The sequence below is a fragment of the Nylanderia fulva genome, unplaced genomic scaffold (assembly GCF_048542155.1).
Source record: "Nylanderia fulva isolate GAGA-0341 unplaced genomic scaffold, ASM4854215v1 Scaffold9, whole genome shotgun sequence".
Taxonomy (NCBI): Eukaryota; Metazoa; Arthropoda; class Insecta; order Hymenoptera; family Formicidae; genus Nylanderia; species Nylanderia fulva.
In genome coordinates this window covers 818,033-834,297 of record NW_028191026.1, presented here as the reverse complement: position 1 = coordinate 834,297, position 16,265 = coordinate 818,033, and the positions used below count along the sequence as shown (strand labels likewise).

The following is a 16,265-nucleotide window of genomic DNA, read 5'->3' as shown; positions in this document are numbered from 1 at the left end:
TGTTTATGACGTTGAAAAATGTAATGTAATTTTTAAATTATGTATAAGCATATATTCTAATGACTTGTTATTAAAGCATTGAGAGAATTTGACATTTGGCAAGTTATATTTAAAGTCATGATTTCGGAATAATGTTATTTTATGTTTCAAGCGAAATCAGTTACAGCTAAATCGCGAAAGTGTACAGGAAATATAAACACTGTCTTGTGTGCGATAACAAACATTTCAAATCTTTATTATTAGTGATTCCTTTTTTCTTGACCGTGATTTAAGAGAATTTAATGCATTATTCAGTCTTGTATGTGACGCCCTGAAATAGAAAGAAAAGACAATTTACTAATTTGCTGATAAAGGACGTAGGGTAAATATCGAAAGTTTGATTAAAATGTTTTTTTTTTGCATATCCTTTAACAATGTATTGCTGACAACATATTTTTATCATATATATAATTGTCATTACGCGCAATTTTAATTCATACGAACGAAAAGAAAAGGCAATAATTTCGCTACAAAAATATAATTTTTATTTAAATGATAATAAAAGCTATGCAAATTTTCAGTTTCCTGTGTTTCACTGTACAACGTTACAATCCGTTCTTTGGAGAAGAGATATTTTGATTGATAAAAAACATGATGGACAATATAAAGTTTGAGATTTCCGCACCGGGAAGAATTGTCTTATCTGGAGAATACGGGGCGATGTATGGAAAACAGGTTGTTTCGGCTAGTTTAAATCTTCGTACCGAGCTGAAATTTCGCGAACAACTTGATTCGACAAAAACGATTAACATAGAGTTTTTTAATGTCGGGCTATCGTTGGAGATACCTTTGGAAGTAATTGTCAATTTCCGTTTAACTACTCATTTTAGCACACTTATATTGAATCATATTCGGTTTCGCAAGCGCTTGCGATCGTTCATCACTGTAAACGATATGTGGAAGACACCCCAGCAAAGATCTAGCTTGGAAATCTTTTTTTTCTTACTCATGCATATCGTTAATGACGAGAACCTCGTTATAGAACCTTTCCTCGGACGTATCCAGCAAATTAATTATCGGCCTCGGCAGCTTGTCCTCATTCGCGGTATGTCTCTCGGCATGTTTTCTAAATTGGGCTCGTCGTCAGAAAGGTGTCTACAAAGAATTTGAAGAGGAAGATTTAATCAGAATTTCGAACTACGCTAAACTTGCCGAAAAAGTTATACTGAACGAGATGTTCGAGTCCGACATTGATGTGTGCTGTTATGGCAATGTAATAAAATCTAGATACAATATCGAGGAAGACGAATATTCTGTTGAGAAAATTGATGCTACAATGATGCGTGTTTTGCTCGTCGACTTAAATATTAACTTTGATATGGACGAACGAACGATGCAAATAATGACGCAAAAACATAATTCTGAAAAGATGAATGAATATTTAAATCTGAGTGACAAAATATCAGAAGATATTTGTAAAACGCTCGTTTTTATTAATTTTTACTTTGAGCATTATAATTTTTCTGAAGATGAAAAGAAAGGATTCGCAGCATTACAGGTATCTCGTTTCGCTTCTTTGCAACTAACGACATTATTTAGTATATTCTTTTGTCTACCTCGTACGTTTAAGAATATTCCTGAGTACATGTAATTATTTGCTTAAAATTGTATCGTTTTATAACTTGAATTTTTTTATGTTTTACAGGAGTTAATTCAGAAATATCAAAGTGTGTTGACTGATTTAAATTTGTCGCATGTAAATTTGGATAATTTGATTAATCTTGAAGAATGTAGAAATTTTGAAGCATCCGTGGGAATAACGTTCGCAGGTTATAGAAGCAAATATGCATACATTCTGCTAACATCACATATTAAAGAAAATTCAGTTAAAAAACTCAAGCAATGTTTACAGAATAAAGGTTTCAAATTTATAGACACTACCGTGAGTTGTACAGGATTGGTAAAGACTGACAATGAGTATAAATAAAATTATTGATTGTGTGTTTAAATAATTGCGAATAATAACAAATAACTAAATATAAAATATGTGCTAGTTTATTAAGTTAATTATTATGGTTTTATTTCTTAATGTTTTTATCGTAAAAAATTATCAAGGAGAATCCATTTAATATTATTTTTATAAAACATATTGCTAAATACTAGTTTTGCATTCTATTTCGAAAATTTGAGTTGATATGAATTTAACGCCAAGCTCATGTGCTTTAATAAAAGTAAAATATGGGGGAAATTTTTTTTAATTTGTAAATTAGTAGGTATACAGAATGTGTTTTTGTTTTCATAATTTAAGCTTATAAATAATACAACGTTATTTCCTATATAATTTAATAAAAAGTGTGTCAAACATTTCTAAAACATTTTTATGACCATTAACGAAAATTAAAAAGTTTTCCAACAAAATATATTTAATAGATATTGTTCGCTAGTCAACTATATGTACGTGAGCCAGTTGATAGTTACGTGATTACATGTGTTACGGGTTTATGTCTGTCCAAAAAGAGAACTGGTTAGATGACATTTATTTAATTATTTCTCTGTGTTAAGCGCAACAGAAAATAATATTCCAGGATTTTTAATATTTCATAAAATAATAACGCTATACCTATAATTTGTAGACGCGAATTATGAAACACTTTGCATATCTGTACTGAATTATTAAACATTATTTACATTTAGAAATATGAGACAAATATAAAAGAGTACAGGCATTTATTACGGTATTAAAAAGGAACATTTTTCCATGTGTATATTTTAACAGTATTGTCAAATATGAGAGAGATAATATATAAAAAAATGTAATTTATTTTCATAAATTTATAGAAAAAGGTACATGTTTTTTTCGTTCTTAACATTATTTTTAAAGTGTTTTAATTAGAAAAACGACACCGAGATAATAGAGATAATAAAATATATTATTCTCCCGGAATAATTGTCCTCAACCGGAGTTTGTGATAAATATTAAGTCGAACTAAGTTTTAGGTATAAATGCGACATTTGAAATAAGAAAAATAACATTTTTAATTTTTTGTGTCCAAATTATATGGTTAAAATTATATAATAAAATTAGAGAATGATTTATACAATCATATACACTTATGTTAGCAATGTAATCTCATATACGAATACTTGTGTGCCATACATTAATTGTATTTAATAATAAACTGCATTAAAATATTAAATATTTTCTCATATCTTTACCATATGATATACTATACACATATGCACTTATACAATGCACAAGTACATTAATTTACACATATTATTATTTTAAAATTGCGACAGTAAACATTATTTAAAACATGTCTACGACAATAAGAGACCTAGTTTGACATTGTTTATAATATTGAAAGTAATATATTATTATTAAATTATGTATAACAACATATATGAATGTTCTAATGACTTCTTCCAAAAAAATTAGAAAAGTTTAACATTGTTATTATATTTATAATTCAAAAACTTTGATGTAGTGTTATTATATATGTTTGGAGATAAAATTATTAACAAGATGGAATAAGAACATGTATAAATATAAACACTGTCATATGTACGATAATGAACATTTCAAATTTTTATCATTAGTGGTTCTTTTTTCTTATTTGTGATATAAGAGGATTTAATGTATTATTCAGGCTTGAGTGAATTATCATTGTGATTACGTGTATTTCTAACTTATACAAAACGAGAAGAAGGGACAAATATAATCTCGTTGCGAGAATATAATTTCAAATCTAAATGTTTATAAGAATTACGTAACTTTTAAGTTTCTCGTATTTTTCTATTTAGTGTTACATCAGTTCTTTGGAAAAGAGATATTTTTATCGACAAAAAACCATGATTAATTTTAAAATTTCCGCACCGGGAAGAATCGTCTTATCCGGAGAGTACGGAGCGATATATGGAAAACATGTTGTTCTGGCCAGTTTAAATCGTTATACCAAGCTCGAATTCCAGGAACTACCTGTCGAAACGAAAAATATTATTATTAAATTCCCTGGTGTCAAGCTATCGTTGAAGGTATTTTTAGTAGTAATCAACGAATTTATGTCTGCTGAGAATTTTCAAGACATGATAAAAAATCATTTCCGGTTTTCTAAGCTCTTGCAATCCTTGATCACTTTAAACAATATGTGGATCACAAACGAGCAGAAATTTAGCCTGAAAATGTTTTTTTTCTTACTCATGCATATCGCTAACGATGAAAAACTCGATATCAAATCTTTTCGGGTCCACGTGTCCACGGATTTAATGATTGGTGCTGGCCTTGGCAGTTCGTCATCATTCGCGGTATGTCTCTCGGCGTGTTTTTTACATTGGGCGCGACTGCAGAAGGGAGCTCACAGTGAATTTAATAGGGAGGATTTAATCAGCATTTCGAAATACGCTAAGCTCTCCGAGAAAGTTTTACAGAGCTGTAAATTCGAAACCGACAATGATGTGTGCTGTTACGGCAATATAATAGAATTTCGATACATCAATCAGGAAGATAATTATCCTACTGGGATCATTGATACTCCAGCAATTAATATTATGCTGGTTGACTTAAAATTTCCATTTGTTATGGGCGAACGAGCGAGACTTATAGCGGAGAAGAAACATTTTGATCCCGAGACCGTGAACATAATTTTAACTATATGTGACGGTATATCAGATTCAATTTGTAGAGCGCTCAAGGATATTAAGTATTTTTCTGATGATCCTGATCTTTTTCAAACTGAACAAGAGAGAGCATATGTAACATTACAGGTATTTTGTTTCGCTTTGTTACGAATAATGATATTATTTTTTTGTTGTCTGGCTGCATTTATAATATTCTCCAATACATAATTATTTGCTCAAATTTGTACCGTTGTATAACTTACATGTTTTACAGATGTTCGTTCGGTTACATCAACATGTACTGTCTGAATTGTTGCATCCGATGTTAAAACGTATGTCCTCTATTGCACTAGATTGTGTTGAAATATCCTTGGGAAAGTTCGCTGGTTACGAAGGCAACTTTGCATACATTCTGCTGCCACCAAATCTTCTCTTAGAAGAACAAACCACGAATCTTATAACACGTTTGAAGAGAGAAGGTTTCGATGTCACGATGACCAGCGTAAGTTGTAATGGAGTGACAATTGATTGATTATATTTAAATTGTCTCGATTGTATAGATAATTAAATAATAACAATTAAATGTAATAATATGTGCTAGAAGACTAATTTAATTATTGTGGTATATATAAATATATATTATTATATTATATATTTTTTAACTAATGAACAAAAATTATAGACTAGATTTGTTTAATATATATATTTTAAAACTTATAGTTTCTTACGTCATAAAAAATTATAAAATTATGGAGAAACCATTCAATATTATTTTTGTAAAACACGTTAAAAAAATATTAGTTTTTCGTACACAATCTATGTATTTCAAAAATATAAATTTCAAGATTTCTAATTTTTTCATATAATAATAACGCTATATAACTTATAGGCGCGATTTATGAAACACCTTGTATATCTGTGATGAATTAATTATCATATGGTCCACTTTTGAAAACGAGACAAACGCAAATAAGTATAGGATATAATCATTTTTATTTACGGCACTAAAAAAAATATTTTCTATATATTTTATCGATATTATCTCTCGAATACGAGTATCTCACTCGTAAAATAAAATTGCATTAAAGTTATATTTTTATATTTATAATATAATATTACACATTTATACTTATTATACCATACGCGTTACATTTTTACATTTTAATGTCAAAATTATTTGTCATTATTTTGAAACGTGTCTGCGATAATAAGAGAACTGGTCATATTATATTAAAAATAACATATTATTATTGGATTATATAGACATATATGTGTTTCAACGATTTCTCCCTCAAATATTGAAAAAGTTTGACATTGTAATTTATATTTAAAGTCACGATTGGGGTAATGTTATATGTTCTGAGACGATGAAATTAGTCACGATTGAGACGCGAAAGTGTACAGAAAATATAAACACTGTCTTGTGCGCGATAACAAACGTTTCAAATTCCTATTATTAGTGGTCTTTTAGCTTGTCTACGCTATAAAAGATTTTAATAGGTAAAAATGTATAATGTAATTTCGTTTGTGAGAAGATAAAGAATAAAGAATATTTGTAAGAACTACGCAAAAATTATCAACGTTTTACTGTTCAACGTTCCAGTTCTGTAAAGAAGAGATATTTTTATATAAAATAAAAAGGATGACTACTGAAAGGATAACTTTTAAAATTTCCGCACCGGGCAGAATCGTCTTATCCGGAGAGCATTCGGCGATGTATAGAAAACATTTTGTCGCGAGCAGCTTAAATAAACGTACAACGCTTGAATTCACCGAAATAGTTGATTCAAGAATTGAGATAAATTTTTTTAACATTCAGCTACAGTTTTATGTACCATTATATGAAGTTCTAAAATTTTTTTCCTTAGACGATCACAAAAAAAGAGATCCAAACTTTGTGACTCAATTCGTGAAACACTTGATCACTGTAAACGGTATGTGGACGACATTCGAGCAAAAATTTAGTTTAAAGTTATGCTTTCTCATGTTTTATACTATCGCTCTCGAGACGGAGCTTATCATAAGACCTTTTCGCATAGAGGTGTTTACGGAATTACCATCGGCCATCGGCGCTGGTCTTGGTAGTTCGTCAGCGTTTGCGGTTTGTCTCGCAACGTGCTTTGTTCATTGGAAGCGTCTACAGGCAAGAAATTATAATGTTGATAATGATGCATTTTTGAATCAAGTCAGAAATTATGCTGAACAGTGCGAGGAATACATACAAGACTATGGGTGTGCGCCGATTGATACTAACATTTGTGTATTTGGCAGAACAGCAAAAATTCGACTTACCAATTACACAACATTTAATATAGAGAATGTCCAGAATATGACAGAAATAAAGATTTTACTCATCGATTCTCAAATTCGCCAGAAAAAGTGCGATCAAGCGAAACAAATGGCAAATATGAAATTTGAATCTCCTTCCACATTTAATTATATATTAGATAAATTAGACGACTTAGCAATAAGAACATATAATTGCATCAATTCAATAAGTCATTACAATGAACAGGTTATTTATGAAACATTACAGGTACTATTTTTGTTTTTATTTAACAGTGTTATTATTTTATTATATATATGTATATATTCTTTAGTCTTGCGTTGACAAGATGTTTCAGTGCATAATTATCTGTTGGAATATGTACCGTTTTATAACTAATATTTTTCATGTTTTGCAGAAATGCATTAGAAAAACTCATCAATTATTGAAGGGAAATAATTTGGTGGATTCGGAATTTGATGAGATTTGCACAATTGCAAACGATAATGGATTCGCGGCAAAGCTTACAGGTTTTGGACCTGGATATGTATACATTCTGCTACCATTGAACAGTACAGATAAAACAGTCGCATATATTGTAGATAATTTTGAACGAAAGGGTTTCAAAGCCACATTTACCAGCATCAATTGTGAAGGAGTGAGAATTCAGAATTTATTCTATCAATATTAACAGATTATATATAAATGATTAAATAATAACAAGTAACTATAAATGTAAGAAAAATGTGACCAGATTATTAACTTAATTACTGTATTAGTTTAAGAAAAGTAGAACCAACAATATACAATTTTGTTTAATATAAATATTCCCCTGCCAGCACGTTACTGTCACGTGACTAACAGCCAAATTTTTGGTAATAATTGACGTGCATTTGCGATTATGTGACGTATTGAGCATCTATTCCTGACCTGAAAATGATCGATCAATTTTGAAAAATTAAGATTAGTTTTTATGTATGTATGTAATGTGTTATGTATGTAAACTATATATATATATTTTTTTTATATTATATAAACAAAATGCCTGATTATATTATTATTTATAACCGAAATTTAAATATATATTTTATATTTATAAATATAAAATATATAATAAAAATATATTTATAAATATAAAATATATATGTCATTTGTTTAAATTTGTTACTATAAGTATATAATCATACATACATGTATTTTGTCTATTAATATAAATATAGTTTACATATATAATAGTAAACTATATTTATATTAAAACTATAATCCCAACTTCTCAAAATTTTGGCTACCGCTTTCTTTGTAACGTCTTTGCGATGTGACATTTCATGTTAAATATAATTTTATATTAAAATTAAGTTATATGTTATTTCAATTTATTTTTATAAGTATATCAACCACAAAATTACAAAAATAAACATCCGATAGACAGTTCATTAAATTCTTTTGTATGTTACGTCACGGCAATGTGTAAAAGACGTGTCATATTTTCTTGCAACTTTGCGATCAATGCAGAACGTCTCTTTCACGTATAGTGTTGGCAGGGTCAGTTATCGAAAGATAACGGTATCTTAATGTCATCATATTGAATTATAAAACTAAAAGTCAGAAAAATTATTGAAAAATTATTGTTTTTTTGATAAAATATATAAAAAATATTCGTTTTTCTATTTTATTCTATTTTGAAAATATAATTGATAATAATGTTGCATTAAGATTATACACTGTAATAAATATGCAAAAGACTTTTTCAATTCGCAAATTAATTGATGTATAGAATGCTTTATAATTTAAATTATATAATGCAATTTAATGACTGAAAAATGAGTTGAAAAGTTTTGTATATTTTTTCTACGAAGTTTAAAAAAGTAATTATGGAATAAAATATAATATAGCGTTATTTTATCAGGTAGACATATCTAGATGGATATATATGTATCTGTTAGCTGCTAGATTATTAGTTTCTTTGTTAGATACTGCGGACAGTATTTAACTTCGCAGAAAAAATATAATACAAAACTTTTCAACTCATTTTTCAGTCATTAAATTGCATTATATAATTTAAATTATAAAGCATTCTATACATACAAATTCGCGCTCATAAAATATATTGCATTTTATTATCTAATAAAAAATAAAAAAAGTTGAAATATTGTTTTCGGGTGCTTAACAAAGAAACCAATTTTAACACAAACATTAATAAAACATACGTCGGAACGCATGTTTTATTAATGTTTGTGTAAAAAGTAAAGCTGGTAATGTAATTTTTGTATTTAAAAATGTCCTTTGTTAAGCACCCAAAAACAATATTTCAACTTTTTTTATTTTTTATTAGATAATAAAATGCAATATATTTTATGAGCGCGAATTTTGAAACACATTATATATTTGTTACTTATTATTACATGTATTTTTGTGAAAATATAAAGGCAAATTTAAATAAGTATACATATTAAAAATAATATTTTTTATATATTTTAGTATTATCAAGAACGAGTGGTATATGAAATATGATATAGTATATGAAAAGTTTAAAAATTATATACATATATATAATATATATATATATATATATATATATATATATATATATATTATATTATTATTTTATTTTCATAAACTTTGGAAATGACTTAAATGTTCTTTTCACTTTTAATTTTATTATTCATTATTTAAAATGACTGAAATAAATAACATAGAAAATAAAATATATTCTATTATTAAACAGAAACGTTATATTTTACTTAAGAATATCTATAACGTGATAAAAAATGACTATATTGTTTGAACGTAAAATAATTACGATATTTATTCTAATTGGATTTGCGCAATATTGTAGTGATCGCTTAAAGAAAAAAAGATATTTTTTAGTTCATTTCTTTACATCTTCAGTTTCGTATACTAGAGATTTGTAAAAAATTTAATAAACAAATGTAGATTATTTCACTTCGAAATAATTCTCTCCAATCAAAACTTATGTTATTAAATCGAATTAAGCTTTAAATATGATTTTTTTAAATAATAAAAGGGCATTTTTAATTTTTTATGTCAAATAAAATTATACGTAAAAATAATTTAAGAAATAATATGATTTATACAATTATATGATTATTAAGCGTAATCCAATATACGTTTTCTATGTAATAATCTGCATCAAAGTATTATATATTTTTTCGTTTACAGTATAAAATATTATATAAAAATATCTACTTAGACAATACACACACATTCATATATATATTTTAAAATTATAACATTAAATATTATTTGAAAGTATAATAAAAGAACTGTTTTATAATTTTAAAAATAATGTGTTATTATTTTATTATAGAACTAATGTATAATTTTTATTGTATTGTTTGAACGATTTCTTAATAATATTATTACATGTTTCAAGATGAAATCGGTTATAACTGAGACACGAAAGTGTACAAAACATAAATATTGTCTCGTTTGCCATAACAAACGTTTCAATTGATTATTAGTGGTTTTCTATTTTTCTTCTCTATTTTATAAAGATTTAGTAGTTAAAATATATATTTATATGCGATATGCCTTGAGAAAAATTGATAAATGAAAATAAGTACATGACGAGAATTTGATAGATTGTAAGTACATTAATTTAATTACTTACTTTATATACGCATATTTATTTGATAACGTATAATCGATTAGATATTTTTGTCACATATATAACTGACGCATTTCTAATATTTACAGAACGAAAAGGAACGGCAAATATAATCTCTAGATCTTTCTCATGTCACGAGAATATTGAGTTGTCTGCTCTTTACCGTTCAACGTCACATCAATTTGATAGAAAAGAGACATTTTTATTGATAAACAGGATGATTAATTTTAAAATTTTTGCACCGGGCAGAATTGTCTTATCCGGAGAACATTCGGCAGCGTATGGAAAACAATTTATTGTAGCCAGTTTAGATCGTTATACGACTCTCGAATTCTACGAGCTACCTGAACAGTCAGGAAACATTAGGATAGAGTTACTTGACGTTAATCTAGAGTTGAATATATCTTTAGAAGAAGTTCGAAACTATTTTTATCAAGAGAATTTATCATACATGCAGTCAGATTCGATCAATTTGCTTAAATATGTGAAAGATATTATCACCATTAAGGGTATGTGGAAGACAAACGAGCAGAGATTTAGCTTACAAATGTTTTTTTTCCTGCTTTATTCTATCTATTATCATGAACATTTTGAGATGAAACCATTTGCCGTAAAAGTGTCCTCGGAATTACCCATCGGAGTTGGACTTGGCAGCTCGTCATCGTTCGCGGTTTGTCTCTCAGCGTGTTTTTTACATTTGCAACGACTGCAGTGTGGTGATCATATTGAATTTGATAACAATGAATTACTTGCAATTGAAAATTACGCTACATCTTGTGAAGAACTTATGCAGGACTATGGATTTGCGTCGATCGATAACGACATTTGTATAAACGGCAACATGAAAATATGTCGACGTATTAATTTCATAAGATATTCGCAGCAGTTCATAAATATGGAAAAAATGAAGATTTTACTGATCGATTCGAATATTCGCCAGACTAAATGTGAACGAGCGACACAAATGGCAAGGTTGAAACATTTAATTTCCGAGTTTGAATTTCTGTTAACTAAATTAGATGAAATAGCAACAGCAATGTATAACACGTTCATTTCAATAAATCATACCGTAGAAAAGGGCTATTTTCGACGTAGAGAAATTCTCTACAATGACTTACAGGTATCGTTTTCGTTTTTATTTAACACTGATATTTTACTATATTCGATTAGTCTTGCTGTATTAATAAGATAGTACATAATAATTTTTCAGAAACTGTACCATTTTATAACTAACATTTTAATTTTTGCAGTTTCACATTCGAACAAATCAACAAATGTTGAGTGATTATCATTTGTCTAGTTCGGAATTTGATCTTATATGCTCTATTGTAAACGATTTTGGATTCATAGGAAAGCTTACAGGTTTTGGAGGAGGGTTTATATATATTCTGCTATCACCGAATGTTTCAGTAAATGTAACCACGAATGCTATAATACGCTTAAAGGAAGAGGGTTTTAATGTTATAACTACTAGCATCAATTGTGATGGAGTGAGGATTAATTGATGATTAATTCTATTAAAATTATTGCGATAATATATAAATTATTCAATAATAACAAATAAATAAAAGCAAAAAATGTGACAAGATTACTTAGTTGCTTAATAACTATCGCATTTTAGAAAAAGTGGAATAAACCATATATTTTTTAATATTCCGCTCTTAATAATCCGCCGTCGTACTGAATTATGAAGTCGAAGGTGAAAAATTATTGAATTTTTGTATTTCTTGTAAAATACATATATTGAAAAATATCAGTTTTTTTGTATTCTATCCTATCCTATTTTAAGAATATAAGCAATGTTGCGCAATAAATATACAGAAGACTTTTTCGATTTATAAATTAATTAGTATGCAGGATGTTTTATAATTTAAATCATATAATGCAATTTGTGTATGAAAAATAATTCGAAATTCTTGAATTGTATTATTTTTGCAATCTTGAAGGAAGGAATTATGAAATAAAAAATTTATTTAATCAACATTATTCATATCCGACGCATATATGTTTTATGGATATGTGTTTGTGTGAGAAATAGATTGAATGATTTTGATTTAATTATTTTTTTTGTTTGAAATAAATGATTTATAAAAGAGTATTATTATTATACATTATACATATAAATCTTGGAATGATAAAGTTAACAGTTAAGTGAAATTTGATTAAAGTATTGAAAAGCTTTAAACATTGTAATCGATATTTAGGTTCATGCCTTTGAAGCGTTGTTATTGTCGAGAAGTCAGTCATAATCAAAACGCGAAATGGTATATAACACGGGAAAATATAAAATCTGTCTCTTGTGATTAACGAACATTTTTCAATAATTATATATACATAGATTTCTACGTGCATATATTAATTTTGTACGATTTATTGTTTAACATTACGTCGATCTTGTTGATAATAGAGAGTGTAAAGGTTTTTATTCCCTAAAAGAGAGATGATTAAATTCAAAGTTTCCGCACCGGGCAGAATGATCTTGTGCGGGGATCATATGATGATGTATGGAAAACATGTTGTGGCAGCCAGCTTAAATCTTCGTACGAATCTCGAATTCTTCGAACTACTTGATGAGCCAACAGACATTGTTAAGATAGAATTTCCTGACATCGATTTATCGTTGAACCTTTCCTTAGAAGTGGTTTTCGACTTCTTTTTTGCCGAAAATACCCTTTACATACTTGAGGACGATGTTACATTGCTGCAGCACGTGCAATACTTTATCATATCACGCGGTTTGTGGAAAACATACGCCCAGAAATTTAGCTTGCAAACATTTCTTTACCTGTTCCTTCACATCGCCTATCACAATGAACTCAATGTCAAATCTTTTCGAGTACGCCTGACCACGCAATTACCGATTCACGCTAATCTCGGCAGTTCATCATCGTTCGCGACATGTCTCGCGGGATGTTTTATACATTGGGCGCGTCTGCAGAAGGGTCCTCACAGTGAATTTGACGACTTCGATTTGGAGAATATCATATCATACGTTAAGAACTGCGAGGAAATTTTGCAAAACTATACGTTCGGGGTCGACCACGAGATATGCGTGGAGGGCCAAGTATTTAGATTTCAGAACAGTTTATCTGGTTCTATTATTAAAGTCATGGATGTGCCGAACATGAAGATTTTACTGGTTGACTCGAAAATTCGCCTGAATAAACTCGAAGAGATGTCGCGCATGGCATACATGACAAATTCCAATCCCAAAGCCGTCAAAATTATTTTAAACATTATGGATAGATTATCGTTGAGGATTTGCATAAAGCTCAATGCAATTAATTATTTCAGAAATAATTTGCAGCAATTGGAGAGTCTATACAAGACATTAGGAGTAAGTATGTTTTTTTTTTGAAAATTAATGGTACTTGGAATTTTTATGTAGTGTCGTTTGATTGAGAATTTTCGAGCGCATAATTATCTGGTAATTGTTGTCTTCTAATTTGTCAACGCTTTGCAGGTTTCCATTGAGTCGTATCAAGAGACGCTTTATGAACTGGGTTTGTCGCATCCCAAATTAGATGCTATATGTTCAATCGCGAAAAATCATGGATTCGTGGGAAAACTCACAGGTCTTAGTGGATACGCATACATTCTGTTGCCGCCTAATACCCCGAGAGAAAATATCAAGGATCTTAAAACAAATTTAACTACAGAGGGTTTCAGTTTCATAATGACCAGCGTGAGTTGCGAGGGCGTGAAATTTAATCGAATGTAATAAAATCATTAATTTGATGAATAATGTAAGATTTTAGTTTAAGGATGTATGGGAGACATTTAAAAATGGTATAAAATTTATTCAAAATTATATAGATCGATTCTACTTTTCTAAAGCAACTGTTAACATTTGGTTTTTAATTCACCAACTCATTTAAAAGTTATTGCAATTTAAATTTCTGCTAGTTTTATATATAATTTGATTGATTATATTACGTTAAAAATATTGAAGAAATGATATCATGTATTTTAAATTTTTTACATGTGTAACTGGAATTTTAAAGAACAATATTGCGAGATTACATTAACATTCACTCTAAACCATTTAAAAGAAAATCATAATTTGTTGAAATTCTGACTTTTTTATCGATTTCTGAAAGTTAGGATATTAAACTAATTGTAAGTGATTTTCTACAAGTTGAATAGATTTTGTAGAAGATGAATAGCGTTGATACTTTTGTCTCTGATTGTATCTCCTATGCATCCTTAATTGCTCTAATGTTATATAAGTTAGGAAGAACGAATAATATACATCTTTTATATAATAAATTCTGTTATTAAAAATTCCTGGCTCATCTCATCGATGCCGTATTAAATTATTATGTATGAAAATTAGCTAGGCGTCATGTTAATATTTTTTTTATTATAAAATATATTAAATAAATAAAATCTGTTTTTTTTCGTATATTATCCTACTTGCAGTCGAAAATATAGATTGAAAAAAACATAATTGTATTGTAAGTTATGTGCTTAAAAAATATATCGAACAAATCTCTTTCTTGCTTTTTGAATATAATAATAAATCGTTGAATTAATTGTACAATCTGAATAAATTGGCATATATTTTTTATTTTAGGAAGTGTAGAGCACACGTAAATTACTTTATGTATATTTACTAATGCAAAATAATAAAATGAATTAATTATATGCCAAAAAATTTGTTCAAAATATATTTTATCAATTTATATTATCGAAAGCAAGTATAATGATATGAGTGAAAAAACTTATTTTCTTTTAATGTACTTTGTAAGAAAAATATTTACATGTTTTCTTGCTTTTAACATTATTATTAAATGTGGCTATAATAAAGAAACAGGAATTTTAACAGAGATAGCAAAATACGCGTCCATCGAATAAATATACGAATATGTATTATCGCATTGCTTGATAAAAAGATGGAATATATGTAATACATTTTAGTTTATTAATACATTATAATGTGGAAAATCTCTATATTATTACATCTATATTATACATATATCTATACATTTATTATATATATACATATATCTATATTATACATTTATGTATTGCTACATAGTATAGACATAATATAGATATTTACGTATTATTACGTATTATAAACAATTAGACTTGCATTTATATTGCATAAAGTCAAAGTCCAAAAAAAATAATGTTTTTATTTTTTTTGCTTTTATCTTGAATTTAGAGATGGAAATTTTTATTTATGAGAAAAGTTAATAAAAAGAAGTATTATTATTCTGTTCCTTATTAATTATGATTTTAGGACGAAGTTAGTGATGCATCTGATTTATCGAATTAAGCAATGCGATTTATAAAACAACAGCACTTTATTTTTCTGTATCAAAGTTATACAATTATATAATTCTAAAATTATACAATGATACAATTATAAAATTATACAATTATAAAATTATACAATTATAAAATTATACAATTATAAAATTATACAATTATAAAATTATAAAATTATACAATTATATTATACCAAATAATATAATTCGAGATACATTTAAAACTGCGATGTATCTCAATTATGTTATAATTGACTTCAAAGCATACCTTTATTACATGTATATGTTGCATAAACGATTACACGAATATAATTACGGAATGCGCAATTATACATGTATAAAAGTTCGATCAGAAAAAATATCATGTGTAAATTATATTAATGCAAATTATACAATGACAATGTATTTGACTGTAACATTGCAAATAAAGCATCATATATGTCAGATTATATATAATTATGTATACGTTTATCACGACTTCTCATTAAAACATCAAAAC

At 27.7% G+C, this 16,265-nt stretch overlaps 5 protein-coding genes across 6 annotated transcripts; all 5 read left to right on the top strand.

Moving 5' to 3' along the window:
• Positions 1-633: 633 nt before the first annotated feature.
• Positions 634-2,091, top strand: LOC114946529 (mevalonate kinase-like). Its single transcript, XM_085489711.1, has 3 exons — positions 634-834; positions 1,022-1,537; positions 1,685-2,091. The coding sequence occupies exons 1-3, from the start codon at positions 634-636 to the stop codon at positions 1,964-1,966; spliced, it is 999 nt and encodes a 332-aa protein (XP_085345837.1). The 3' UTR covers positions 1,967-2,091.
• A 1,298-nt stretch (positions 2,092-3,389) lies between these two features.
• On the top strand, positions 3,390-7,928 carry LOC114946583 (mevalonate kinase-like). Its single transcript, XM_029323149.2, has 3 exons — positions 3,390-4,743; positions 4,871-7,132; positions 7,281-7,928. The coding sequence occupies exons 1-2, from the start codon at positions 3,832-3,834 to the stop codon at positions 5,126-5,128; spliced, it is 1,170 nt and encodes a 389-aa protein (XP_029178982.1). The 5' UTR covers positions 3,390-3,831; the 3' UTR covers positions 5,129-7,132; positions 7,281-7,928.
• Positions 6,239-7,553, top strand: LOC114946558 (uncharacterized). Its single transcript, XM_085489710.1, has 3 exons — positions 6,239-6,350; positions 6,465-7,132; positions 7,281-7,553. Exons 1-3 carry the CDS (start codon positions 6,239-6,241, stop codon positions 7,551-7,553), a joined length of 1,053 nt encoding a protein of 350 aa, XP_085345836.1.
• A 2,271-nt stretch (positions 7,929-10,199) lies between the features above and the next one.
• LOC114946572 (mevalonate kinase-like) lies at positions 10,200-12,243 on the top strand. Of its 2 annotated transcripts, XM_029323130.2 has the most exons (3): positions 10,200-10,467; positions 10,580-11,610; positions 11,741-12,243. In XM_029323130.2, exons 2-3 carry the CDS (start codon positions 10,708-10,710, stop codon positions 11,993-11,995), a joined length of 1,158 nt encoding a protein of 385 aa, XP_029178963.1. In that variant the 5' UTR covers positions 10,200-10,467; positions 10,580-10,707; the 3' UTR covers positions 11,996-12,243. The 2 variants fall into 2 exon arrangements, with proteins under 2 accessions (XP_029178963.1, XP_029178964.1); XM_029323131.2 differs by lacking the exon at positions 10,200-10,467 and having other exon boundaries at positions 10,497-11,610.
• A 426-nt stretch (positions 12,244-12,669) lies between these two features.
• Positions 12,670-16,215, top strand: LOC114946568 (uncharacterized). The gene is made up of 2 exons (XM_029323122.2): positions 12,670-13,827; positions 13,954-16,215. Exons 1-2 carry the CDS (start codon positions 12,931-12,933, stop codon positions 14,209-14,211), a joined length of 1,155 nt encoding a protein of 384 aa, XP_029178955.1. The 5' UTR covers positions 12,670-12,930; the 3' UTR covers positions 14,212-16,215.
• The last annotated feature ends 50 nt before the right edge of the window (positions 16,216-16,265 follow it).

Bases quoted from the DNA above. Each gene is read 5' to 3' on its own strand.
- LOC114946529 (XM_085489711.1), top strand. From the start codon at position 634: ATGGACAATATAAAGTTTGAGATTTCCGCACCGGGAAGAATTGTCTTA. The intron at 835-1,021 runs GTAATTGTCAAT...ACCTCGTTATAG, and splicing joins CGTTGGAGATACCTTTGGAA to AACCTTTCCTCGGACGTATC. The intron at 1,538-1,684 runs GTATCTCGTTTC...TATGTTTTACAG, and splicing joins AAGGATTCGCAGCATTACAG to GAGTTAATTCAGAAATATCA.
- LOC114946583 (XM_029323149.2), top strand. From the start codon at position 3,832: ATGATTAATTTTAAAATTTCCGCACCGGGAAGAATCGTCTTATCCGGA. The intron at 4,744-4,870 runs GTATTTTGTTTC...CATGTTTTACAG, and splicing joins GAGCATATGTAACATTACAG to ATGTTCGTTCGGTTACATCA.
- LOC114946558 (XM_085489710.1), top strand. From the start codon at position 6,239: ATGACTACTGAAAGGATAACTTTTAAAATTTCCGCACCGGGCAGAATC. The intron at 6,351-6,464 runs GTACAACGCTTG...TTTTTTCCTTAG, and splicing joins CGCGAGCAGCTTAAATAAAC to ACGATCACAAAAAAAGAGAT. The intron at 7,133-7,280 runs GTACTATTTTTG...CATGTTTTGCAG, and splicing joins TTATTTATGAAACATTACAG to AAATGCATTAGAAAAACTCA.
- LOC114946572 (XM_029323130.2), top strand. From the start codon at position 10,708: ATGATTAATTTTAAAATTTTTGCACCGGGCAGAATTGTCTTATCCGGA. The intron at 11,611-11,740 runs GTATCGTTTTCG...TAATTTTTGCAG, and splicing joins TTCTCTACAATGACTTACAG to TTTCACATTCGAACAAATCA.
- LOC114946568 (XM_029323122.2), top strand. From the start codon at position 12,931: ATGATTAAATTCAAAGTTTCCGCACCGGGCAGAATGATCTTGTGCGGG. The intron at 13,828-13,953 runs GTAAGTATGTTT...AACGCTTTGCAG, and splicing joins GTCTATACAAGACATTAGGA to GTTTCCATTGAGTCGTATCA.